The sequence below is a fragment of the Daucus carota genome, chromosome 9 (assembly GCF_001625215.2).
Source record: "Daucus carota subsp. sativus chromosome 9, DH1 v3.0, whole genome shotgun sequence".
NCBI lineage: Eukaryota > Viridiplantae > Streptophyta > Magnoliopsida > Apiales > Apiaceae > Daucus > Daucus carota.
In genome coordinates this window covers 41,958,469-41,985,097 of record NC_030389.2, presented here as the reverse complement: position 1 = coordinate 41,985,097, position 26,629 = coordinate 41,958,469, and the positions used below count along the sequence as shown (strand labels likewise).

At 36.3% G+C, this 26,629-nt stretch overlaps 3 protein-coding genes across 4 annotated transcripts; all 3 read left to right on the top strand.

Annotated features, from left to right (window-relative positions):
• The first annotated feature begins 7,471 nt into the window (after nucleotides 1-7,471).
• On the top strand, nucleotides 7,472-9,569 carry LOC108200622 (chalcone synthase 1). The gene is made up of 2 exons (XM_017368840.2): nucleotides 7,472-7,725; nucleotides 8,445-9,569. Exons 1-2 carry the CDS (start codon nucleotides 7,548-7,550, stop codon nucleotides 9,434-9,436), a joined length of 1,170 nt encoding a protein of 389 aa, XP_017224329.1. The 5' UTR covers nucleotides 7,472-7,547; the 3' UTR covers nucleotides 9,437-9,569.
• A 565-nt stretch (nucleotides 9,570-10,134) lies between these two features.
• LOC108202862 (chalcone synthase 1) lies at nucleotides 10,135-18,450 on the top strand. The gene is made up of 4 exons (XM_017371435.2): nucleotides 10,135-10,662; nucleotides 10,927-11,145; nucleotides 13,197-13,200; nucleotides 17,585-18,450. Exons 1-4 carry the CDS (start codon nucleotides 10,485-10,487, stop codon nucleotides 18,354-18,356), a joined length of 1,173 nt encoding a protein of 390 aa, XP_017226924.1. The 5' UTR covers nucleotides 10,135-10,484; the 3' UTR covers nucleotides 18,357-18,450.
• A 511-nt stretch (nucleotides 18,451-18,961) lies between these two features.
• LOC108202589 (uncharacterized) lies at nucleotides 18,962-26,446 on the top strand. Of its 2 annotated transcripts, XR_010287288.1 has the most exons (10): nucleotides 18,962-19,180; nucleotides 19,926-20,938; nucleotides 22,083-22,764; nucleotides 22,868-22,951; nucleotides 23,593-23,793; nucleotides 23,879-23,964; nucleotides 25,537-25,636; nucleotides 25,855-25,950; nucleotides 26,039-26,348; nucleotides 26,381-26,446. XR_010287288.1 is itself a non-coding variant. In XM_017371059.2 (9 exons), exons 2-9 carry the CDS (start codon nucleotides 19,929-19,931, stop codon nucleotides 26,099-26,101), a joined length of 2,322 nt encoding a protein of 773 aa, XP_017226548.1. In that variant the 5' UTR covers nucleotides 18,962-19,180; nucleotides 19,926-19,928; the 3' UTR covers nucleotides 26,102-26,446. The 2 variants fall into 2 exon arrangements, 1 of the variants encoding a protein (XP_017226548.1); XM_017371059.2 differs by having other exon boundaries at nucleotides 26,039-26,446.
• Nucleotides 26,447-26,629: the final 183 nt, after the last annotated feature.

Below are 26,629 nucleotides of genomic sequence, written 5' to 3'. Positions count from 1 at the left end.
ACAGAGGAGCAATGAAGCGCAACATTGTTGAAGCGCAACATTTGACTTGGTCAAATGTTGCGCCCCAAACCAACATCTCCTGGCACCAATTCAAGTACTTGGGAGTTAGATTTATTTTGTTAAATCGAATCCGTCCAGGACGAACTCAAGTCGTCCAGGACGAACTCGTTAACCATGGTTAGTTTATGAAAGCCTATAAATATGTGATTGTGGTTCTCACAATTTACATCATCCTTCGGGATGGATGGCCAAGTGCTATGCACAAACTCTCTCAAATATACACACACCCTAGCCTAGTTTTGTACCATAAATATTTGTAGTGGATAGGGCTTGTAATATTTAGAGGAGTGGTCATTGTAGCCAACCTTCGGGTTTGGATTTGTAGCACCTTCGAGGTATTTATCAATATACAGATATACTTTGGAAAATATTGTGTGTTGGTTTAATATTTTCATATCCTCAGAAATCGACCCAATAAATATCCGGAACACGAAACCCATTACAGGACTGCAATTTATTTATCCGCAAGATTCGAAAGAATTTTAAATTGTAGTGAGTATCGTATTTAACCCCCCCTTCTACGATACTTTGGACCTAACACATAAAAGTGAGGATATGTGTATATACAGACATCAACATACTATGATTTAAAATACAAATAAATATAAAAAAAGATAAATAACGAGATATAACATATATTGAAGAAAGTGATTTAAAGCAACCCGTGCTTTGCACGGATTAAGAAGCTAGTTCATCTAACGACCCAAAATTTGCAAGTCGATTAAAAACTCTCTTGACAATATGTCAGGGATAGTATCCATTTATAATGTCTAAACGTTTTTTTTAATAAAAAACAATTTTTTTCCCAAAAATTGAGCGCATGCTTTCCTTTACAAACAAATTATTTTATTAAAACAAAATATTTGAAAAAATAAATATTAAAACACGTTTGGGACAAACTCCCAACTATGAAACATAATCGTTTTGTTTCATACTACTGAATATAGATAGAATATTTAAATTTGTCAAATAAATCAGGCAATCCAATCTATATCAAATATGAAACTAGTAATATCGTAATTGACCGTCATATATTGTTTATAAACCAATGTTCAAAACTATTTGTTACAACAACTGATATTAACAAATATCATCAAAATATGAACAATTATTTATTATGAAAAATTTGCTTTTACGGTATCCACCGATATTTCATGATCTTAATGCGAGTATTATAGACATCCCAAGATATCATATACATCCTTATTTGAAAAATTATCGAAACATGTACCAAGATATACAAAAATATTAAAACACAATGCACTGACATCTCAAAAAACGAACACAATTAACATTTTTGATAACAAGGTACACATAGAACACAACTAACATCTTTGACAAAGATGTGGAAGGTGAAGAAGTAGCCGCTCTTAAAACAACTATAGAATAATCTAAGGGTATGTTTTTAAAATTAAATTGAAAGTATGTTAGGAAAATGTATGAGCTGCTTTCCTTACTATTTTTTTTTGTCAAGAAGTTTTATATCCAAATTTAAAATATTTTGTTCCTCTCACAGTAAATTATTATATAGATCTGATTAATATAATAATTATTTATTGAATCATTTATAAATAATATAATCTTTAGATAATTATTAAACTATTTAATATAAATAAATAAAAGAATTAAACAAAATTAATGCTCAACTCGAAACAAACCCCTCGGGTCTATGGAAACCAATAGGGCTGTAAATCGATACGGACTATCCGGTGTCTCGGCTCATATCCGGCTCGAAAATATGATACATGTCTCATATCCGTTTTGAAAACGATTCAAATCTGGCGGAAAAATTAAGCCCGTATAATATATGATCCCGGATACGAGCACGCCTATACCCGCTCAGATTCGGTCTCATATAACTTTTCATAATATGATCCTACCCGAATAACCGAATATGATCCACGGTTCATATTCAATTCAAACTCATATACATATTATATTTTAACACCATCATATTTGCAGGTAAATAGTTATCATTTTATAAAATTTTAATATCTTATTTAAGTTTATATCTTCATAAAATATGATTTATTTAATGTGATCATACTTATTATCTTCATATATATTTAATAAATGATATATATCAACATATAACTATAAGTTTTAATTTAAAATTATTATACTTTATAATATTATGTTTACTTAGACTAATGATAGTTATTTGAACAACTGAAATAATAATGATACTTAGTGTTAGTGGATCATATCCGGCTCATATTCGATGGATCATAAACTACCCGGTTAAAAAATTGAAAATACGATACTGGATCATATCCGGTTCATATCCGAATCTCAAATACCCGGGATCGGTTTAGATCCGAATAAAACGATCCCGGACCCAAATCTGGTCAAACTAAAAATAATATAATCCGGTACTTGAGCAGAGAGGTACCCGGGATCATCCGGATCATTTTACAGCCCTAGAAACCAACCACGGGCAACATTAGCATGGTCTATCACAACTAATCCAAAAATTCTCGAAAACAATAATTAGGTAAAAAAATTCAAAATGTGTATCAACAAAATTGCCGAAGAAAGTATTCCACTAAAAAACTAAACTCATATAATTATTACGAAGTCAAAATGAAATTTCTTTGCGTGAAGGATACAATGAAGACATTAAATTAACCTACATATGTAGTTAACCCAGTAGACACATGTTAACACAACTAGTTAAAACAAGGCGTTTGTGCTACCTTTAGACCTTTACATTAATGATTAATGTGATTCTAGTTCCGTTTTTGGGTTGGTAAAAGAAAACCATGGGGGAAAATGTAAATACAGCGGTGAATTTATTGAGAATTAAAAGACGAACAAACTGGAACGAAATAATATGAAAATTTGGGAAGGTGCATGTGTTAAAGAATTTCTTCTTTTTTTTACAATGCAGATATATGTTTTAGGGAAAATAGATTTTTTTGCCACCCAACTTATTATTTGTTTAGAAATCTACCACTGAACTATAATTTTTTTCATTTTTGTCACTAATGTTAGGTTCGAACTTTTTTTTGTCACTAACCCTAGGTTCGGATTTGATTATTAACACTATGTTATTTTTTTAGTATTATTAAAATATAGTGTTAGTTTGCAATATAATGACGATCTGATATGTGTCTGTATCTTAGTGTCCTAGGTAGTTTACCTTGGAGGACGAGAGTTAGACACGCATTTTGAGACTCCAAAAAATTTCAAAAATTGTTTTATTTTATTTTTTCTGAATAAAATTTAATGTTGGTTTTTTCTTCCTTAAAAAAACGTTGAATTTTTTTTGTCACTAACGTTTTGTTTTGATTTGATTATTAACAATATGTTATTTTTTTAGCATTATAAAAACATAGTGGTAGTCTGGAATATTATGGTGATATGATACGTGTCTATAACATTATATACAAGCATCTATATGTCCCTTAGCTAGTTTACCTTGAAGTATGAGAGTTTAACAGGCATTTTAAAAACCTAAAAAAATTAGTTTTATGAATTATTTTAAGACTCCACAAATATATAGTATCACTTGACTTTATAGTTCTTTACCATTAATTGTCACGTATTTTAAGGTTCCCATTTTTTATAAATATAGTTCCATAAGTTAATTTTGATATTTCCTTTCTGAGTAAAAAAATCTGTACTCTCGTCCTCCAAGATAAACTACCCAGGACACATATGGAGTATTACATATAAAGATATAGACACATATCACTATTATATTGCAGACTACCGAAAAATAAATTTCTGAAAAATATCGTTTAGATGGTCGGAAAATTTAAATAAAGGTCTGATTTTAATTAAATATAATAAAATTTTCCAAAATGCCCCTTCAAAAGTTAACGGTAACGGCAGAAGATAACGGAAAGGGTGCAAAGTGTCTACAGGTTAAAAGTAAGGGGCTGCATAGTGTTTATTCCAAAACTATTAGGTGCAATGTGCAACATGCTGAAATCAAAGGGGTGCCAAATGCAATTAACTCTAAAAAGAATAACATAGTGTTAACAATCAAATCTGAACCTAACATTAGTGATAAAAAAAAAATCCGAACCTAACATTAGTGACAAAAAAGAAAAAAATTATAGTTCAGTGGTAGGTTTCTAAACAAATAATAAGTTGGGTGGCAAAAAAATCTATTTTCCCTATGTTTTACTCTTTCTGTTTTTTTATATGTCACTTTTGAATTGGACACGTAATTATAGGTGGGTTGACCGGCTAATAAAAATTATTATATTTAATTGATTTTTTTATAAATTTAAATTTTGATTATATATTTTTATTCAGAAAATAAAAATTTCAAAAATAATGTGTTTAACTACCTAGTCAAAACACTTAAAAATATGTACCAAAAAATCAAACGTCATATATTAAAAAACAGATGGAATAATACTTTCCGGATGTGCTCATATAAAACTGACATACCAACATACAGGCGAATGAATTTGTTTAAACATAGCAATTAGCTGGAGACATCTGAATTTGAAAATTCTAATATAACGTTAAGTAATCAGTTTCAAAAAATTTGAAAATTTTGCGATAAGGTATAGTTGAATTATATACTATCTAATGTCTATTTGGTGATTGTCTGCTCTAATACGAAATGAAGGTTGAATTTGAGATAAAAATATTAGAAAACACTGAAAAAGCTCATGCATGCTAAACGAAAATGCTTATCAGCTTATGACAAGTCAAGTACTAAAGTATGAAGAATGCATCTTTATAAGTTGCTATCGTACTAGAAGTTTGAAATGTATTCATTTCAACTGAATCTATCCTCCAGCTCTGAAGGAGCTAGCTCTTGTTGGTATTGTTGAACATCACCAGAGTATTGTAGTTTCTAACATGATGCATGCACCCTTGGCCTAGAAATAGGTTACTAACATAATTTTTACATGCATGAGCAAACTGCTGGTACTGAAGAACAATTTTCATGTTATAAAGCGTGAAAGAGAAGTAAATAGCCGATGTATCTGGAAACGTAATGCAACTTGCCAACTTCTATGAATCCAATTCATTCCCATAAGTTAGGAAGACATATGAAAAAGTATTCTACCGAACAAAGTCTTACTACACGCATGAGCTCTGGTGGGGGGACAAAAAATCGGGGATACGGTGTCCTTTTATCCTACACATGTATATCAGTATATGAACTCAATTTTATGGGTATCATTATTTCATTTATAGCCATCTCATCAGTGAAGGCATATATTAAAAAAATCGATAACTATCACGATTAATTCTTGTTGCTCGTAATTTGCTGAACTCATTAAATCTATGAGTATTCAGCTAATCATCATGTTAATTTTCGATCAATTCTATTAATTTCCGGTTAATCTCGATTAAGCCTAATTTCAGAAGACCGTGCATGTTCCGTGTCAAAAATATAGATGTATTTTTATATGATGAAAATATTGTTTGGGATTGCTGTTGCAGACAGCAATAACAGCTTTTTTCTGAAAAACATGTGAAAAACTGTTTGGTAAATCTAAAAGCAGCTTTTCTGAACAGCAGCTTTTAGCTGAAAAGCTGCTTTAAAAAAAACAGGTCCTCCCATACTTTTGGAAAAACTGCTTTCAGCTTTTGCAGGAAGCGGTTACAAATTTCATTATCAAACCTCACCACAAAAATATTTTTTTATATTATAACTTAAAATAAATAAATTTCAAAAAAATTACCAAACAGTTCTGCAACAGCAATTTTATTACCAGCATTTATTCAGCAATTTTTAACTGCACTCCCAAACAGACCCGAAGACCATGCATGTTCAGTGTCAAAAATATAGATGTATCTTTATAAAATATATGCTAGAAAAATCAACATTTCAATAAATATTTTTAAAATTAGATGAATTTTATGAATAAAATATTATAAAATACTACAAAACATATTATTATAAAGAACATGTTTTGTAACAAGATTACAAAACATGTATGCGCGCGCACACATGATTTTTATGATTTTCTATGAAACAGTGAAGTGTTTTAATGAAATAATTTAAGTACAAACTCACAAAATCTGACTTTGTTTCTCATTTTTAATTCTGCCGTTGTGAAGTTATTTCGTAAAAAATATCATGAAATGACAATAACAATAAAAAGAACTGTCAACACTTTGTAAAAGCTATATATAATATGAGTAGGGTTAGATATTCCAAATAAATTCCTTAAATATTTATCAGATTATCTAGTATAAATTATATAACAAATTTTAATTTCGGCGCATACACACACGAGATCTATTACTATTAAAAAATTACCATGCATCTATGTAAATGACAAATCAGCATTTGAAAAAAAAAATGAAATGCGTTTGAGATATCAGCATTTCTCATTTAATATACTTGACTAATTAATATTTCAAGGCACTAAAGATTTTTGGAACAAATTTTACTCTCTGGTCCGTACTATACATACTTAATTTTCCCTTGCTTCTAGTAGATGTAGGGCCTGTTTGGATGGTGGAAGCAGAAGCTGCTTCCGGCTTCTGCTTTTCTTGACCCGTTTGGGTAAAGAAGTAGAAGCACTTTTAAGAAGTTGAGAATACTAGCTTCTCTCTCAGAGCTTCTGTTTTTTTTTCCAAACACTTTATTCATTTATTTACTTTTCACTTCTACTCCACTTCTTTAATTTAAGCAAGAAGTCACTTCTTTTAAACTAACCCAAACGGCCCCGTAATATTTCTCCACCTCCTACGAAAATCAATTCATAGATGTCAGTCCATCTTTGTAGTGTTTAACATGATGGGGCATTGCTAAGTTAGGTATTCAAAACCTTGTCTCGCAATAAATTCAATGTACAGAATTTTGCTCTTTAATAATTCTGTTTAATTTCGCTTACATTACATGTAACGATGGTTTAAATAATCATTATTCTATACAGCTTTTTCATGTAATTATTTTGAATTTTGATCATTTTCGAGAATATTTCAAAATTTGTATCGCAAATATATTATAATATAGAAATATATTACAATATACAAAAATATATAAAATAAACTTTTATGCGACTAAAATATATAAAAATATTCATATTATACTATAATCACACTTTACGTAACTACAAAATTTGGTAATATAGGTTAGTTTCGAGAGTTAAGCCATTGTTGTTACTTACTTAAATTGCAACTCAAAAAAATATACGTGAAGGAGAAAAAGACAAAATTACATCAATAGACAAATCAAGAAAACGTGTAATGTATTTTCAAAAAAAAAGAAAAAAAGAAAAAAAAGAAAACGTGTAATGTTTGATCTGAAATTGGAAAGTACACTAGGCATGCAACAACGCAGTAATAATACACTACCAAACTAAATATAACAGGCTGATGTGCCAACCGGACAGATGGCTATTTGAAAGGGGGTTGGTCACGTGCTGCTTCTAGCTACCATACTTATTTATTTATCGCTTATAAATACATTTCCGTAACTTACAAACATTTAACACAACCAAGCTTTCTAGTTTCTACTACAAAATAATATTTGTTTGTGTTCTAAATATTTCTGGCTAGAGATGGTGACTGTGAATGAGTTCCGGAAGGCTCAGCGGGCTGAAGGTCCGGCGACGGTGCTGGCGATCGGAACCGCCACGCCGCCGAACTGTGTCGATCAGAGCGCGTATGCGGATTATTATTTTCGCATTACTAATAGCGAAGATAAACCTGAGCTCAAGGAGAAGTTTAGGCGGATGTGTGAGTTTTTATGATATTTTTTGGTTTACAATGTTATACAGTCACATTGATAATTTGATGTGTTTTTTTTCCTAGATAGATGGATAGTTATATTAATACCTTTTTCCTGGTATTTTTTAGTGAGGTGACGGATTTAAAGTATTTTTAAAAATTATTATGTTGTCTAGAAAAAATGCTCATAAAAAGAATGTTGTTGTAAAAAAGTGTCGTACAAATCAGATAAATATTTGGTAGTTTTTATGTGCATATTTTGAGTTATAATATAAAAAGTATATTATTTGTGGTGTGGTTTGAAGTGAAATCGGTTACAATTATTTTTTATAGAAGTTTTTTTCTAAAAATATGGGATGACCTGTTTTTTGTAAAAATAGATCTCGAACTAAAATCTGTTGTTCCAAAAAATTGATTTTAGATTTATCAAATAATTTTTCAAATGTGTTTAGCGAGATTGTTGTTACCGTTTGTAACAGCAATGTCAAACGGGTCTGAGGTGACTTAGATCAGTTGCACAGAGGAAAATAGGCAACATGCAAATTATATGTTACATTACGTAATAATTGCTAATTTGCTATGCATACTCGTTTCTTTGTTCGTGCGACAAATTGATTTAATACTTCTTGTGTTTCGCTAAAAAGAACCAGATTGGTTTAGAATCTCTTTTGACTGCTGTTTTTGTCATGAACTGGCAAATAATTATGGCTCGAAATAAACTTTTTCAGGTGAAAAATCGATGATAAACACTCGTTACATGCACTTGACCGAAGATTTACTGAAACAAAATCCGAGTTTCTGCGAGTACATGGCCTCATCGCTTGATGCTAGGCAAGACATTGTGGTGAATGAAGTCCCAAAGCTGGGGAAAGAAGCAGCTCTCAGGGCCATAAAAGAATGGGGTCAACCAAAGTCCAAAATCACCCACCTTATCTTCTGCACCACCAGCGGTGTCGATATGCCTGGCGCGGACTTTCGCCTCACCAAGCTCCTCGGGCTCCGTCCCTCGGTGAAGCGGTTCATGATGTACCAGCAGGGCTGTTTTGCTGGTGGCACGGTTCTTCGTCTGGCAAAAGACCTGGCTGAGAACAATAAAAATGCTCGTGTGCTTGTGGTTTGCTCTGAGATCACTGTGATTACGTTCCGGGGGCCTAATGACACTCATCTTGATAGTTTGGTTGGGCAGGCCTTGTTTGGGGATGGAGCTGGCGCGGTGATTGTGGGATCAGACCCTGTAATTGGGATCGAGAAGCCCTTGTTTGAGATTGTCTCTGCTGCACAAACCATCCTGCCTGACAGTGATGGTGCTATCGATGGTCATCTTCGCGAGGTTGGCCTAACATTCCACCTCCTCAAAGATGTTCCAGGCCTAATTTCAAAGAATATAAGGAAGAGTTTGGTTGAGGCGTTTAAGCCCTTGGGGATATCTGACTGGAACTCAATTTTTTGGATTGCTCATCCAGGCGGTCCAGCTATACTAGATCAAGTCGAAACAGAGTTGAGCTTGAAGCCTGAGAAACTAAAGTCTACTAGACAAGTTCTCAGGGACTATGGAAACATGTCAAGTGCTTGTGTTCTGTTCATTCTGGATGAGATGAGGAAGGCTTCGGCTAAAGATGGACACAGAACTACCGGAGAAGGACTTGATTGGGGTGTTCTATTCGGGTTCGGGCCTGGTCTTACTGTCGAGACTGTTGTTCTTCACAGTGTGCCTACTTAAGACCTTGGTGTCATAATTTGCTTGTGATTTGTGATGTTACTACATTTGGTTTAATATATATGTAATTGGATTGTGTGTTTATTATGTAACAATACTAGTGATTTGATAAATGGAAATAAATATATTTAAGGAACTGCCTTGATTACAAATAAACATAGATTGTACTACATGGAAACTTATCAATATGATGTAAAAGCAAAGTTGAAGAATTAGAACTTGAAAGTTACTTATATTTGGCTTGATGTTTCCTAATGTTGTTGTCTTGGGATGATTAGTTTCATCAGTCTTTGAGGATTGTGTGCTTGTCTTAGATTTAAAACATGAGGGAACTAGTGACTTAGCTCTCAAGTGGTCCTCTTGCTAGATTTTTGTCCTGGTTTTCATATACTACAGCTGTGTGCGGTAACCCTACAAGTGCAGCTATAGCATTGTTGCCAACCCCCGACCGAGTAAGCAGCCAATGTTCCTCTGCTGCTCTTCTGTGATTTGTGTCGTTGTCTGGCATCCGTATTTTTAGTTTAGGTACGTAGAACATCTTCAACCGTGTTGGTTGAAATATATCCAAACAAATAAGATAAAAGTTATCTCTCACTTATAATTAACTTCTCACTTATAAACAATAAAAACTTCTTTTAAGTTACGTCAAAAGTCAAAAGCGCGAGCGCCCAATATGTTATGTTTGTTTGGCCGACTCTAGGCCCCAGGTATTAAGATGTGGGTATTTTTTGAATGTTTTCCCATATAATTTCATTTTATTAGAGAGATTGCAGAAAACAAAGTGAAACACCAATACAGTAGTTTTTAGTCTGAATAATTTCGATAATTTCTTTGTTTTTCTGTGTTTTGGAGCTTCGTAGCTTGATTAAATGTTGATCAAAAGATGCTTGTCGCAACTCCAATGCATTGACCCATCACTTACGGGAAAGATAGCGTAATTCATTAACATACATGCAAAAGAGTTGAGCTTTTGAGTCTTAGTTATCTTATTACAGGAGTCACTGGCCCCTGAGAAGCTTTGGGCTAGCACACCAGAGGAACTAGCTTCGTAATGGTAACCGTAGACGAGTACCGTAAAGCACGTCAAGCTCAAGGCACTGCGGCTGTGCTGGCAATCGGAACAGCAACGCCTCCAAATTGTGTCCAGCAGAGCACGTATCCTGATTACTTTTTTCGTATTACGAATAGTGAAAATAAAACAGAGCTGAAACAGAAATTTAAGCGCATGTGTAAGATTCTTGTCATAATTTAGACATATCTCTTTGTTGGTCTGTCTAGTCTTTCAATGTTTTTACTTGGGTTTGTAAATTTGAAATTGAGGAAAATGTTATTTATAGCAGTACTAAGCAGTTGACCTGCCGATTCACGATTTATTAGAGATTTTTCTGATAAGTCAGAGATTTTTAGTCAAATCGGAGTGTAATTAGTAAAATATTTTTTAAGGATTAATCGGGGATTTTTAGAACACTGAAGATAGCAAATTAACTTTGCAGGTGAGAAATCAATGGTGAGTACGAGGTACATGTACTTGAGCGAAGAAATACTCAAGGAAAATCCGAGCTTATGTGAGCACATGGCACCGTCCCTAGATGCCAGGCAAGACATTGCGATTACTGAAGTGCCAAAGCTTGGTAAAGAAGCAGCCACAAAGGCCTTAGAGGAATGGGGGCAGCCAAAGTCGAAAATCACACACCTCATCTTCTGCACTACTTGTTAGAAAATGGAAAGTTTAAAGCATATTTTTTAATATGTTCTTGATGTAATTTCCGGGACATTTTCTTAGTGAAATCCATTGAGAAATAGAGTTGAATACAGTGGCTTGAAAGAGCTTGAAATGAGAATGTGATTCATTTAATCTGGACAAATGAATCTGGTCAGAATGTTTGACAGATACAGATTCATTGAACCTGGACAAATGAATCTGGTCAGAATGTCTGACAGATACAGATTCATTGAACCTGGACAGATGAATCTGGACGGTGTGTTGGTGCCTTGGCCTCACTATAAATAGTGAGCCTCGACACTTGAGTTGTAGCACGGGAAAAACACAAACACCATTCTCATTCTTCTCTCTTACACTCTCACCATCTACTCCGATATATACACATATACATACTGTTCTCGGGCGAACTGAGGTGTTGATCGCTGTTGATCGTACTCGTGTCTGTGAGCGGTTCGGTCTGTGCTGTTTTATCCTGGGAGCGATATTGCGACTACCCATCACAGCGTAGTGGGGCAATAATCACTTCAAGAACAGTCTAGTCTTCATCGAAGGGCTAGGCGACTCAGCTGTTCTGTATACTAATTCTAGCGACGGTGTAAGGTGCGCCTTTCTCTTCTTTTCTTGTAATTTATCAGTCACTGATTATTGTATATACGATCTTCGTGCATGCTATATTGTTGTGGTTTCGTTGGCCTACACTTGTTTATATAATATAACTGCTCTATACATTGTTGCTGTGATTTTCACTGTGACTCCCAACAATCTTGAAGTGATTATCTGTTATATTGTGTAGTAAGCAAGATGGTTAATGAGATTGCGGATTCTGTTGTTGGTGGTGGTGCTGGTTCTGGGTCTGGTGTTACTAGTAACATCGATTGGACTACGTATCGTTTTCCACAGCCCATTGATTTATCAGGTATTCCTGATAAATTCGGTGGGGGAGTTTCTTTTTCTCGTTGGCAGAAAAAGATGAAACTGTGGCTTACGGTTAAGGGTCTATGGCCGGTGTTGCAGTATGAGAAACCAGTTGTGGTACAGGAAAAGGCTGAAACCCTTAAGGCCTATGCTATGTGGGAGGAAAAGGATGGGGTGGCTAGGGCTGCTATTCTAGCAGCCTTAACGAACACTCTGTTCGATGTTTACTCATCTGACTCCTACACTGCTAAGACCTTGTGGGAGAAACTTGATCAGACACACAATACTGACTCGCAAGGGTTGGAAAAGTATTCTGTGGCTAAGTTCCTGGACTTCAAACTGGTGGATACAAAATCCATGACTGAGCAGGTGCATGAGTTTGAGACGTTGGTGCATGCTTTGAAGGAGTCCGGAATGGACCTTCCTGAAAAGTTTTTGGTTATGTCTGTGATTGAAAAGCTCCCTAAGTCTTGGGAAGAGTTTGCACTCTCCCTGAAAAGACAGAAGGGAGAGATCACTTGGACTAACCTGATGCTGGACATCTCTGTGCAGGAGCAGCACAAGTCCAAACAGGGACATGTGATGCCAACTGAATCTGGTAGCTCGAAGGTCAATGTAGTGACTGTGGGACAGAAAAGAAAGTCTGTCGCTAAGAAGGTGAACACTAAGCCCAAAACTGACAAGGGCAAGGCTAAGAAATCAAAGGCCAACAAACCATGTTGGTCTTGTGGACAGGTTGGTCATTGGAGTAAGGACTGTCCTGTAAAGAAAGCAAAGAAAGCTGAGGTGGTAGCACAAGCAAATACTGTGCTTGGAACCACTGATGGGCCTGTGCTTAACATGGTTGTTGGTGAGGCTGTTGCTTCTGAAACCAATGACGGGTATGTTAAGTACAACCCTGAACTATTTTCCACTTATCTGTCTAATGAGTGGTTGATTGATACGGGAGCTAATGTGCACATTTGTGCTGATATTACTCTGTTTGTATCTTATCAACAGGCTCATGGGATGACAGTGACGATGGGGAATGCTAGTGCGGCTCAAGTTCGTGGAATAGGAAACGTGGACCTGAAGTTTGCTTCAGGGCGTGTTCTATCCCTTACTAGAGTGCATCATGTTCCCGAGATTCGTAGAAATATTATTAGTGGAAGTTGTTTAGTTAAAAATGGCTTTGAACTTTCTTTAAAGTGTAATAAAGTAGTTATTACTCAGACTGGTGTGTTTTTTGGCAAGGGCTACTTGTCAGACGGCTTGTTTTTAATAAATGTGGAGCCTGTTTTAGGCGGTTTTATTAATGATATTGCCTCTCCTTCTGTTAATAATATTGAATCATCCGATTTGTGGCACTCTAGGCTTGGTCATTTAAATTTTGGTGCTCTAAAGAATATGATGAACTTAGAGTTGATTACAAAGCATGCCATTGATAAGAAAACTAAATGTCAAGTATGTGTGACAGCTAAACTAACAAGGAAACCTTTTCATAGTGTGGTTAGGGATTCTGACTTGTTAGATTTAGTGCACTCGGACATATGTGAATTTGGTGGTGTGTTGACTAAGGAACACTGTAGATATTTCATTACCTTTATAGATGATTGTAGTAGATATTGTTATGTTTATTTTCTTAAACATAAAGATGAAGCACTTGAAAAATTCATTAGATTTAAAACTGAAGTTGAAACACAAACTGGTAAAGTACTTAAACGTTTGAGATCTGATAGAGGTGGTGAATATACGGGAAACACCTTTAATGAATTTTGCAAGAGCAATGGTATAATTCATGAGGTGACTCCACCATATACACCTGAGTCTAATGGGGTGGCAGAACGAAAGAACAGAACTTTTAAAGATATGATTAACAGTATGTTGATTAATTCGGGGTTGCCCAAGTACATGTGGGGGGAGGCTCTGAATACGGCTTGCCATATTCTGAATAGAGTCCCTCTGAAACATATGGACAAGACACCTTACGAATTATGGAAAGGCAGGAAAACTAGTCTAAAGTATCTTCGTGTGTGGGGGTGCCTTGCGAAGGTACTTGTCCCTGAACACAAGAGAAAGAAACTAGGGCCGAAAACTGTTGATTGTATCTTTCTGGGCTATCTCGAAACCACTACAGCTATGAGATTTTTAGTATTAAAATCTGACATAGATGGTATAGTGGCAAACACGATAGTTGAGTTTCGTGATGCAACATTCTTTGAGGATGTCTTCCCTATGAAGACTGGTATACCTCAAAGTTCTTCTAGTGTTGATCCTACTCACACATCTAGTTCTATTCCCGATCATGTGGAAAAGATGACAAATGTGGGGGCAGATCCTACTAGTAGCTCTACTCCTAATGAAGTTGAGGAACCTAGAAGGAGCAAGCGTGCAAAGGTAGTTAAGGACTTTGGAAGTGATTTTATCACTTACAATGTCGAGGACGAACCTTTGACTTTCCGACAAGCCATGGATTCTTCGGAATCTAGGCACTGGAAAGGCGCTGTGAAGAGTGAAATTGACTCTATTGTTTCTAACGGAACATGGGAGTTGGTTGACCTCCCTCCTGGGTGTTCTACTATAGGATGTAGGTGGATCTTCAAAAGGAAGATGAAACCAGATGGCTCAATAGATAAGTATAAAGCTAGATTGGTTGCTAAAGGTTTTAGGCAAAGAGAAGGTATTGACTACTTTGATACATACTCTCCTGTTGCAAGATTGACAACGATCCGAATGCTTGTAGCATTGGCTTCCGTACATGGTCTTATCATCCATCAAATGGATGTAAAGACAGCTTTTCTTCATGGTGATCTTGAAGAAGAGATTTATATGGATCAGCCTGAGGGATTTGTTGCATCTGGCAATGAGAGCAAAGTATGTAAGTTAGTCAAATCCATCTACGGCTTGAAACAAGCACCTAGAGACTGGCACAAAAAGTTTGATGACACTGTTTTGACTTTTGATTTTATAGTTAATGATAATGACAAGTGTGTCTACTATAAGGTTAAAGGAAATGAACATATTGTGTTGTGCTTGTATGTGGATGATATACTACTGTTTGGAACCAATATTGAGATTATTAACGAGACAAAGAATTTCTTGAAAAAACACTTTGAAATGAAGGACATGGGTGAGGCGAATGTGATTCTTGGACTCAAGTTGACTCAGTCAACTGAGGGAATAACCTTGTCACAATCTCATTATATAGAGAAATCTATACTTGAGAAGTATGGTTATTCAAATTGTAGAATTGCTAGTACACCATATGATCCTAAAGTTGCTCTTATCAAGAATGCTTCAGGTGTACCTGTGTCTCAGTTAAGATATTCTCAGATTATTGGTAGTTTGCAATATCTTGCTAATGGTACTAGACCAGATATAACATATTCTGTGTCTAAGTTAGCAAGATATACAAGCTGTCCAAACAGAACTCATTGGGATGCTCTAGATAGAGTACTTAGATATCTGAAAGGCACCATATATCTTGGGTTGCACTACAGGAGATATCCGAGTGTGCTTGAGGGATATAGTGATGCAAGTTGGATAGCTAAGAAGTCTGGTTCCAATGGAGTGACTGGATATCTGTTTACCCTTGCGGGTGGAGCAGTATCCTGGAAGTCGACTAGACAGACTATAGTAACTCGGTCTACGTTTGAGGCCGAGTTGTGTGCATTGGATGCCACGGGTACGGAGGCTGAATGGTTACATGGACTCATGTCTGTGTTACCTGTAGTAAGTCGTCCGCTACCGGCAATTTCTGTTCATTGTGATAGCCGTACAACTATCGACAAGATCAGAAGTGTCAAGTATAATGCTAAAACAAAGAGACACATCCAAGTTAGACTTAAGTCTATAAGGGGTTTGGTGTCTGATCGGACTATTGCTATTGAGTTCATTGGAACTCAAGATAACATAGCTGATCCACTGACTAAAGGGCTTGAGCATGCTGTTGTCCTTAAGTCAAGGTTGGGGATGGGACTGATAACCCATCATGATTCATCTACAGCGGGAACCCAATACATCTGAGAGGAGATCCCTCAAAGTGTATTCAATGTGGTAAACAAGCTGTAAGGGTGGATCGGTAGTACCTTTAACTACAATGTAGATACTTATGCATCTGAGTCTATCCCCTGCAAACCTAAAAGGTACTGACACTGCAAGTATAGCAAGAGTTTTTAGAACTCTGAATGGGGTCAAGTCATTTGACGAGATGGTTGCAGTACATCTCTGGAGATGCCCAGCTAAGCGAATGTAATTGTGAGGTCGCAATTAGAGGAAAGGGTTATTCCTTGAAACATTCGACGAACAGGATCGAGACACGACCATTAATGTCTCAAAGCCGTAGATCGGCACCATAGCCTTTGACCTGTCGTCGTCTATGGAGTGTGGTTACACCCAACGGATAGAGATTCAAGGTGAAACAATCCATCTATATCCGGTAGCCATCGAAGTAGGGGACTTAGGAGGGTTCAAACCCGGAAGGGTACCTACTCTGAAAAACAAGTCATGATGAGGACTAATATGCATATCTATATGGATTTGTGGGGGATTGTTAGAAAATGGAAAGTTTAAAGCATATTTTTTAATATGTTCTTGATGTAATTTCCGGGACATTTTCTTAGTGAAATCCATTGAGAAATAGAGTTGAATACAGTGGCTTGAAAGAGCTTGAAATGAGAATGTGATTCATTTAATCTGGACAAATGAATCTGGTCAGTATATCTGACAGATACAGATTCATTGAATCTGGACAAATGAATCTGGTCAGTATATCTGACAGATACAGATTCATTGAATCTGGACAAATGAATCTGGTCGGTATATCTGACAGATACAGATTCATTGAACCTGGACAAATGAATCTGGTCCGAATGTCTGACAGATACAGATTCATTGAACCTGGACAAATGAATCTGGTCAGAATGTTTGACAGATACAGATTCATTGAACCTGGACAAATGAATCTGGTCAGAATGTCTGACAGATACAGATTCATTGAACCTGGACAGATGAATCTGGACGGTGTGTTGGTGCCTTGGCCTCACTATAAATAGTGAGCCTCGACACTTGAGTTGTAGCACGGGAAAAACACAAACACCATTCTCATTCTTCTCTCTTACACTCTCACCATCTACTCCGATATATACACATATACATACTGTTCTCGGGCGAACTGAGGTGTTGATCGCTGTTGATCGTACTCGTGTCTGTGAGCGGTTCGGTCTGTGCTGTTTTATCCTGGGAGCGATATTGCGACTACCCATCACAGCGTAGTGGGGCAATAATCACTTCAAGAACAGTCTAGTCTTCATCGAAGGGCTAGGCGACTCAGCTGTTCTGTATACTAATTCTAGCGACGGTGTAAGGTGCGCCTTTCTCTTCTTTTCTTGTAATTTATCAGTCACTGATTATTGTATATACGATCTTCGTGCATGCTATATTGTTGTGGTTTCGTTGGCCTACACTTGTTTATATAATATAACTGCTCTATACATTGTTGCTGTGATTTTCACTGTGACTCCCAACACTACTAGTAGTGTTGATATGCCCGGTGCAGATTACCGTCTCACCAAGCTTCTCGGGCTCAGCCCATCCGTCAGGCGCTTCATGTTGTACCAACAAGGTTGTTTTGCAGGTGGAACTGCTCTTCGTCTGGCAAAAGACTTGGCAGAAAACAACAAAGGAGCTCGAGTCCTTGTTGTTTGCTCCGAGATTAGTGTGTTTAAGTTTCATGCACCAAGTGAGGACCATGTTGATAGCCTCGTAGGCCAGGCCTTATTTGGCGATGGGGCTGGTTCCGTGATAGTAGGCTCGGACCTGATTGCTGGAGTGGAAAAACCATTGTTTGAAATTGTGTCTGCTGCTCAAACCATCCTCCCAGATAGTGAGGGCGCTATTGTCAGTCATCTCGGGGTCGTTGGACTTACTCTAAACCTTCTCAAAACTGTTGCTGGTCTCGTTTCAAAGAACATTGAGAACAGTTTAGTTGAGGCCTTCCAACCCCTCGGCATCTCTGACTGGAACTCTATTTTTTGGATTGCACATCCAGGCGGTCGAGCTATCCTGGATCAAGTTGAGACGGAGTTAGGCTTGGTGCCCGAAAAATTGCAGTGTTCAAGGGAGGTCCTGAGGGATTATGGAAACATGTCAAGTGCTAGTGTTTTGTTCATACTAGATGAAATGAGAAAGGCTTCGGCTAAGGATGGACAGAGAACTACCGGAGAAGGACTTGATTGGGGTGTTTTATTTGGTTTCGGGCCTGGTATCACTGTCGAAACTGTTGTTCTTCACAGTGTGCCTACTTGAGGCTTCATATGGTTCATTTAGTTTGCATGCAATTCTGATATGCTTACATCTGTTTTTAATTCTGTGATTCATTTGGGTGTTTACAATTTACATGATAAATTTATTCAGGAACTGCGTTGATTTCCAATAAACACAGAATAATTATATTTGGGAATTAACGGTCAATGGATTGAATTTGATGTTTTGACTAGTTAATTGAAACATATGTTTTGACTAGCTGATTGAATTAATCTGTTTTGACTAGCGGATTGAATTAACAATTTCTTGTAAAAGATCTTTATACAAAAGCGTTATTTACGCGTTGTATCTGCACATAATTTTAGGTATTTTGATCATAGGATAAAGGTTAATACTTTTATAATTTTTCTTTTTCAACGACATTAAAGTCTAAATAATTTATCCAGGGAAAAGTTTAAAATATATTTATCTCAAAATGTGTAGTCCGAATTTTTCAAAATGACATGAAAAAATCTAACGATATTAAATATTCTTCGTTTAAAATAAACGATCCTAAAACGGCTGAACGCTCCAAAGGCCCAGCCCGCTCACTACGAAAATCCAGCCCATTCACTTATATTTATAGCAACGTCTTCGAACGACAAAGCGACACGCAGTTTAAAAAAAGTAACGAGCAGAGCTCATCTCCAACACAAATCCCGTACACGCGCTGACTCAGCGCGTGATGACACGTTCCCTTAACATTGTAAACCACAAATATACCTTTTCCCTACAGTACACATAAAAACTCATCGGGAAACAGTTCCGGCGAGCCGAGTCGTCGGAGATTGTGGTTCGATTTCAAATCACCGCCAAATCAATTAGAGGTTCGATCTTTATCACTTATTTCATCCGATTCGTTATTAATTTAAATCGGTGTTTGTTTTTTCATCGATTTCGTTGTTCGTAATTGAAATTAAGTTTCATTTTGTGATTTTTGTTTATTTATTATGTTTGTGTGTGTAAATATATGATTTTGTGATTTAAAACTTGATTGAATGTTGATTTGTAATAGATTTAGCTTTTTGATTGTTTCGATTTTAGGTTATTGTTACAATTGTTGATTTGTTTGCGTAATCTGATTATAGTGTGTGCGCGCGCGAGTTTATTTGCAGAACTTTTAGTTTTGTATACCGGTTGGTTATTGTATGTTATTATTGAATTTGGATGTAAGGTTTGCGTAACTGCTGGATTAGTTTGTGTCGATATGATTATTTTGTCGGTTTCTAATTGTTTTGCTGTGTTTAATAACAAGATAGGCTTTTAAGATTTTTTGTGTGATTTGTGGTCTCGATACTAGTATATGATTTTATTACCTGAGTTTTACTAAAGTTGTGCCTTTCTGACGAGTCTTTTTAACAAGCTTTTCTACATGTGTCTGAATGTGGAAAGTAAATGAATTATACATATTTATTGTGTTTTTTTTTTGTGGGCGGTTTACTGTGGTGATTATTCTGGGATTGTGCATCCGCACATTGAAACTTCTTTAGTTAATGTAGATAGAGTCTGTTATTGGTATAAAAAATGTTTTTTGTCAATTAAATGTGTCTTGTTTGGATTCTTACTCTGCAGAAGATGGATGCCATGGATATTGATCAGGTTGTGGAGGTTCCTGATACCCCAGATAGATTAGCATCCCAAAATATTAATGGGAAAAATTGTATAAGACGAGAGAGATATGTATCATCCATGGCCAATCTTATTGAAAATGCTGATACGTCTGCTGCTGGGTTACAAGGTGTGCCAAGAAACAATAAACGGGCGACTAAAAGTGAGAGCAGAAGTATGTTTATTCCTCCTAGACATGATTCCACCAAAAATGAGCTTCAAGGGAATCTTATTAATATCAATTCAGAAAATGCACTTGCTTCTAGGGGTCCGTTCAGATCGAGGAGAACTGCAGTTGATCATACATTCAATCATCGGGGAAAAAGTAACTTTCATCCGGAATACATGGGAAAAGGAAAAGCTCTTTCTAGTCCTAATTCCGAGATGGCTGGATGCCAAGGACATGTTAAGGTACTTGATCTGACCGACGAAGATGACCATTTAAGAACATATCAGAAATTCGTCACAGGAAGTAGTCAATCGAAAGAACATAGAAAAGAAATGGCAGACAAGAGCGTTTCACCTCTGCCTATTGTAGAAGATTCTCATGTTGGGAAAATAAATGACAACCCGAGGACTTCACACAGAACCAGTTGTCAGAAAAAATTGGTTAGAAATGGATGTATATCTCCACTTAACGTAGCAAAGGCTAAGCTGACTGCACAGAGACAGAATAATACTTTTCTGCATTCCCACCAGAATGATTCCGGAGCTAGTAGGGATTCAATGGCTGAAGTCAAGGATGCTTGTCGAGTCGAGCGATATGGATGTGTATCTCCATCTAATGTATCAAAGGCTAAACAACTGGCTCAGACACAGAATAATACTTTTCTGCACCCTTACCAAGATGATTATGGATCTAGTAGGGAACCAACAGCTGAAGACAAGCATTCTCATCGAGTCAAGGGAAAGGGATTACTAACCCATAGCGGATTGTTAATGGAATCTGAGGCAAAAGCAAGGCCTTTACCTGGAAGGTAAATAGCTAATATTAAATTGGACTTATGGCTTGTTAGGTATATATATGTATGTACATATATATATATATATATATATATATATATATATATATATGTACATATATATATGTGTGTGTCTGTGTGTCTGTGTGTGTGTGTGTGTGTGTATCAATTAATTTGGCTGTCACATTTTCCAGATTGATAAGCATGCTTCTCGCATGTGTAGGTAACCTGTTTCTGATCAAAATCGGTGTTAATATCCGTCAATTATTAATTGAATGACTTACCACACACACACACACCTGTATGTATCTTTGATTTGTGAATTCAGTGTGTTTGAAGTGTCAGGGTGTGACTAGCAATTATGATGTCTACAAGAGGCCATTCTCTTAATTTTCACCCTTTGAGTCATATATCTCAACCTCAGCTTGCTTTGATTTCCTTGCTTGAGGAGATAATCAATAGTTTGAATTGCTTTAGTGGTTCTTTCCTTTTAGCCATTTCGTGTCACCGGCTATCCGACCATGACCTCGTTTTTTAACTAAGAAGGAAAGTATTACATTAAATAAGTGAAAAGTAAACTTTTTGCCCTTTTGCGTAAAATTAGCTGTTGCCATATCCCAAGTTCTATCTGCAACTTTCCAATTTTCCCATTTTTCTTGCTATTAAAGAATCTTTGTACTGCATAACATGTTTCCTGGACTCCCACTTTAAATATCTACCCACAATTTTACCTTTATGTTGATGCCATTTGCTATTTTCTTGATTCCTACATGATGAACCCTATCTCTCTTGACTTGTTGAAACTAGGTTTGACTTGAGATTAATGCTATATGTTGCGAACTGTTGGGTCAGTTTTGTAATTGCTTAATACTCTTCAAGGAATTGTCAAATTAGAAGTAAAAAAAAGTAAAACATCTAAATTGATTTCGTACATATCTGATATCGATTATCCTACATCTCTGATATAGATTATCCTACTTACAATTATGGTAGCGAACAAGTGATTAAACCCTGATGATCTCTGTAAACTTCTGCATTTCTGCGGCGCTTAATCATGTAGTTGATGCATAGTAGAATTGAATAGAATAGGGTTGCAAAGTCAATAAATAATTTTCCCCATTGATTTTTTGGAGAAATTTGACTATTAAAACACTTGCAGGGTTCTTGCTGGTAAGGTAGACGGAGCTAGTCATGCCAACAAGGCTGCTTGTGTGCGCTCCGAAGGATCAAGTGGATGGATAAGTACACGTGAGCATACCAGAAGATCGAATCCTTCCTTGTCTGATGAAGAACCTCTTCTTTTCCACAGAACAGATGATCCATGTAACGTGAATAAGTTACCTAGGACTGTAGTGGCCAGAAGGGATAATAAAGAGGGGAATATTACAAGAAAACACTCAGTCTCATCCCAGAATGCGTCTGCGGCACCTATATCCCAGACAGTATCCCAAAAGCATCAGGGAGGCAGATTGAATGATCATCCTGATTCTTCAAACACAGTGATTAAAAGACAGAGGCAGGGTTCCTCTAGGAGTCATCAAGGTGAATCTTCGTCATCAGCAACATCTAACTCTGAATTTTTGGTTCTTGGGTCATCAGGAGAACCATCAAATGCAAGATCGGTTAGGACACAAAATAGCCACGCAGCACGCAGTTTTAAGCCAATTATTGATATTGATGAATTTTCCCCTGAAACAAGAAGCAACGGCCCATGCAACATAGATCGCAGTAGTGTAAGTGCGTCAGATATTAGGGATAGACAGCTGGAAGCAGATGAAATTTTGGCTAGGGAGCTTCAGGAACAACTATATAATGAATCAAATGTTGCAGCAGATCGTGAGGTATGCCACTTCATTTTATAATGTAATTTCTGTATTTGCTTATTTAGGAACACCTCTTTATTATAGTTAGTTTTCTCATTGCTTTGTCATGACCACACAATAGATCGATGAACACGTTGCACTGGCGCTGCAGCAGGAGATTTCACAGCATGCTTTTGCTAGTAGAAGCCAGCATGTGCCTCATCCTGTAAGTGAATCGCTAATCATATTATACAATTTCGGTGTACAATACTCTGAAGAATCGAGATTTACACACTTTATTGTTGATTTTTTTGCCTAAATAGTTATTTTATTTATCCCTGAAGTTCAAGGGGTATGTCGAATTTTTGCCTAAATAGTTTGGTTTACTGGATGTGCTGTTTTTTCTCCTTGTAATCGTGTTTATGTGTTTTTGTTTTGGATCTTTCTACAAATATATGTCCTTGACTCCTTGTCTCCTATGACGGGGAAAGCAAATAATGGGGATCATTATATTGATGAATCTACAGGCAAGGTCTTGGCGTATACCAACTATTAATTCTCATTATAGGAAACCGAAGAATTCAAGCTTATAGAAATATCGTGGTTTCAGGATCTAAACTTCATATTTTGCAAGGTGTTTCTTTGCTTTCACCTGAAGGCAGTTGAGGGTTTGAAGTTGCTTGAGAGAACATATATGAAATTTGTTTTGTAATTGTGCTCTCTTGCTTTAGTTGGTTACTAATACTGATGGAGGAATTAATGTCAACATAAATATGAATATAAACCATATATTAATTTATACAGCCACTTCTAGTGGGTCTTTCCCATGCAATCATTAATTTATTGTTTTTTTTCTTTTTGTTGCAGAGAAGCTCGTCCATATCTAACTCACATAGAGAAAATATGTTAAGGTCTTCTCAAAATTCTTCCACCCAGAGAGTAACCCAGCCTCGAGGTCCTACCACTAATAGAATGGCACGGCTGAGAAGTCGTTTTCCAGGACAACCTCGCACAATATCATCTAGACAAAGAAATGTCGTGTTTCCTCCCAACATGGATGTTGACATGGTATAGGCTTATGTTTTGTACTTGTACCTGCTGTTTCATAGATTCTTTACTTCAGGCTTTTAGGGTAGACTGTCTTGTTCTGCAGAGAATGCATATACTGGAAGCACTAGAGGCCTTCAATGATATGGGAATGGCTGGCAGTCTCCTTCAAGCTCAGCGTGATTTTAACGAGTAAGTTACTCAAGCTCAGCATGATTTCAACAATCTATGTAGCAGCACTTTAATTGGTTTTTGGGTTTATCAATGTAATAATTAGAATAGTGTTCACTATGTACTCGAAGGAGTATTGATTAGCCACAATTATTTGATCCTAATTATTTAGGTGTTACCTGAAGTCCTAAACGTTCATAATAGGGGTGTTAAACTTCTCGATGAGCTGTGCAAGGTCAGAGAGATGCAGATACAAGTGGCAGTTTACTTGTTTAGCAAAAAAAAAAAAAAAAAAGAGAACAAGTGGCACTGTGTCAGTAATTTTTTTTTTTAAAAATTATTGTCTAGATTGACGGCGAGAATAATGGGCTACTATCAAGAGAACAAAAGCCAATAAACTTGAACTTATGAAAAATATTCTTATAGTTGTGTGTTTTCCCTTTCTGATTTGGTCTTTTAGCAAAAAGAGAAAAAGAAAACAAAAAGAAAAGCCCTTATACAATAGCCTTTGAAACCATCCTAGCCTTTAGTAATAGTCAATATAGTAGAGTCTGGTCCTTCTGGTCTTTTTGCAGGCGCACATGCCCAAGCCTAATGGTGCCAACCGCTACATCCAACCAGTTTCAGGTTGATCTTCCAGGCTGCTTATTCTTTAATTGCCATATCTCTCGTGGTGGCGCAATGTGTTTGTTAAAACATTTTGATCGATGCCGAAAAGGATGTAGAGAATTTAAAAATACTCAAAAAGAATTCCATCATAGGGTCATGTTCAAGAGAGAACCATTAGAGAGAGAATCATAGAACCCTTACCTTATTTCTAGTATTTAGGTAGGATTCTGCAGCAGAACTTAAGTATTAGTTAGGGTTCTGCAGCAGAACTTCACATGCAAAAAAAAGTCGATATCTATGTATTATATTTTAAAATGATTTTTGAACACACAAAACGATGAAAAAACATGAAAAAAACATGTATTTAGATTTAGATCCTAAAAATCTATTTAAAATTTAGGGTTCTGCAGCAGAACCTTAGTGGTTCTATGGTTCTATTTTAAGGACTGGTTCTCTCTTGAGCGCGACCCTCCATGATAATGCAAGGGTATAGATACTCCTATAACAGAGACAGTGAGGTAATATTGACAAGACAACCTACCAAGTACTTGTAGGAAATTGAAAGAAGTGCCTATAAGTTTGTTGACTCGACCATCACCTCAATTATTAGTTTTATTTGGCTGATAGAACGGTGCTAGTGATCTGTTTCAACTATTTTGGTGCAGTTGCTTTCTTACTAAAACGAAGTGCTTTACTAAGACTGCTGGTTTTTGACCTACTAATATATCACATACAAGTTTTTTTATAAAACCATTTTTACTATTCTCTCTGACAAACAATTTTGACAATTTACGAGAAGTACATTACATTCCCATGCAATTTTGCCTACAGACTAGAAAAAACCAATTTTACTCTTATTTTTATAGTATTAGTTAATCACTCACTTATTCGCCTGTTTACGTACGTAATATGTTCATGCATGAAGTATTTGTTCCTAAAGGAACTTTACTAGTAATCTAACCCCTGTTTCTTTTTTTGGCTCAGAAACGATTATGAAATGTTATTGGCTCTTGATGAGAACAATCATCAACATGGCGGTGCATCTGCGGCTCAGATTAATGCTTTGCCAGAATCGACAGTTCAGGTACTGTTGGAAGCTACTTGCTTCATATATACTTTTATTAGGAAAATATTGAATGTAAAGATGATGGTGTAGTATAGCACCTGCCCACAACCTATAAGGAAAATGGGGGTAATTATCTGTATTTTCTTTCTCCTGATATGATTGTATTAGTAGTCCCTCACCCAATTCATGCATACGTGGTGCTGATCTAATGATTTGTTCCCCCACTAATCATGCAGACTGATAATCTTGAAGAGTGTTCAATTTGTCTTGAAACTCCAAGCATTGGGGACACCATACGCCATCTTCCCTGTCTGCACAAATTTCACAAAGATGTAAGAATTACGATATAAACTTGTAACTTGTCCTTTTTAATTTCTTAGCAGTCACAAGCATCTAATTATGTGGTTTTCTTGCGCCCAGTGCATTGATGAATGGGTCCGAAGAAGAACAACGTGTCCAATTTGCAAGTCGTCCGTCACCTGATATGTGCCTCATCTCTTTATAAAGTTCCAAGACATCGGAATGTAGGGGCTGGACTTCTCTGTCACGATGACTAACTAAGACAAAAAGTCTGGCCTGGACAAGACAACTGTTAGTTTCCAACAGTTAAGTAGAGATGTCTTACATTTTGTTGTCAAATCTGGTATTGGAATGTTATGGTACATTGTTGGTCTATCCTTTGACGGTCATGAAATTGTGTTTTTCTGAGATTAAAAGCCGCAGTTCAGTGGTGGTGAATGTGCCCCTAGCACTAGCCGCTAGGAGGTTTAAAATTTTGACTCACATCACCTCCCTTAATAATAAATTTTTTTTGCTTGTTTCTATAAATATTGGTATAAGCAGATGACAAGTTTTTTTAAACAAAGGTTCCTCATTTGTGGTTGGTGATATAATTGTTTTAGAAGTTCGAAAATGAAAGCTACAGCTCCGTAGTTTATGTAAAGTATAAATTATGACGGATGGTCATTTGGAATTTAGAAGTTGTCCGTTATCTATCTATTACTATAATTA